This window comes from Protobothrops mucrosquamatus, unplaced genomic scaffold (genome assembly GCF_001527695.2).
Source record: "Protobothrops mucrosquamatus isolate PMUCROS unplaced genomic scaffold, P.Mucros_1.0 scaffold13383, whole genome shotgun sequence".
NCBI lineage: Eukaryota > Metazoa > Chordata > Lepidosauria > Squamata > Viperidae > Protobothrops > Protobothrops mucrosquamatus.
Window position 1 is genome coordinate 5577 of NW_015399157.1, and position 690 is coordinate 6266.

The window sequence follows — 690 nt, forward strand, 5'->3', positions numbered from 1 at the left end:
CTTAACAACCGGGCTGCTAACTTATCAAGGACACAGATTCGCTTAGCAGCCGAGGCAGGCGGAGTCGTAAAATGGGGCAGAAGCTCACTTAACAAACGTCTCAGCAGAAATTTTGGGGCCGTGTTTGCGGCCGTTTCGCGGCGCCCCGCAGTTGCACAACTGCGGTTTACGATGTTTTCTTAATGGCCAACATGGCTCGCGGCCACCGTTCCAGGCTCAACTTCTGTTGTAAGCCGAGGACTGTCTGTGGTCCTTGTTGATCTAACCGGCAACCTCCTCCTCCTCCTCCTCCTCCTCTCCGCAGCTCTCCGGCTTTACGTCCGAACCCCGGGAGGTCTGCAGCTGTTTGTACGACCTGAAGACCGTCCTCTGCAAATCCTTCAGTATCCTTTCCAAATGGGGAGCACTCCCCAGGGGTGGGAGACAGGGGGGGGTGCTTTGACCTCTGCTAGAGAGCCCCCCCAAATCCTGATCTGATTCGGAGGAAGAGTCAGGAGAAAAACAGGACGTGCTTGAAAGAGATGGCTGCTGGTCTCTCGAGTCCAATCTGCCCTGGCCTGGGGTTCCTACTTCTTGCCTGGCGGGAGAGTTCCCAGCAGGGCAGGGCCGGCCTGGGCCCCTGGCAGAATTCGCATCTGGCCCAGCAGGAGACTCTGGGACGTTCTTCAGAGTCATTGGGAAGGGAATGCA

General features: G+C 57.2%; 1 protein-coding gene across 1 annotated transcript in view; it reads left to right on the forward strand.

Moving 5' to 3' along the window:
- The window catches only part of LOC107301483 (BRISC and BRCA1-A complex member 1-like), a gene marked incomplete at its 3' end in the record, with an annotated part of 4228 nt that extends 3845 nt beyond the window's left edge, over positions 1-383 (forward strand). The window contains exon 2 of the mRNA XM_015830700.1: positions 305-383. Coding sequence (XP_015686186.1) covers positions 305-383 — 79 coding nt within the window. The remainder of the gene's footprint in view (positions 1-304) is intronic.
- Between the last annotated feature and the right edge of the window lie 307 nt (positions 384-690).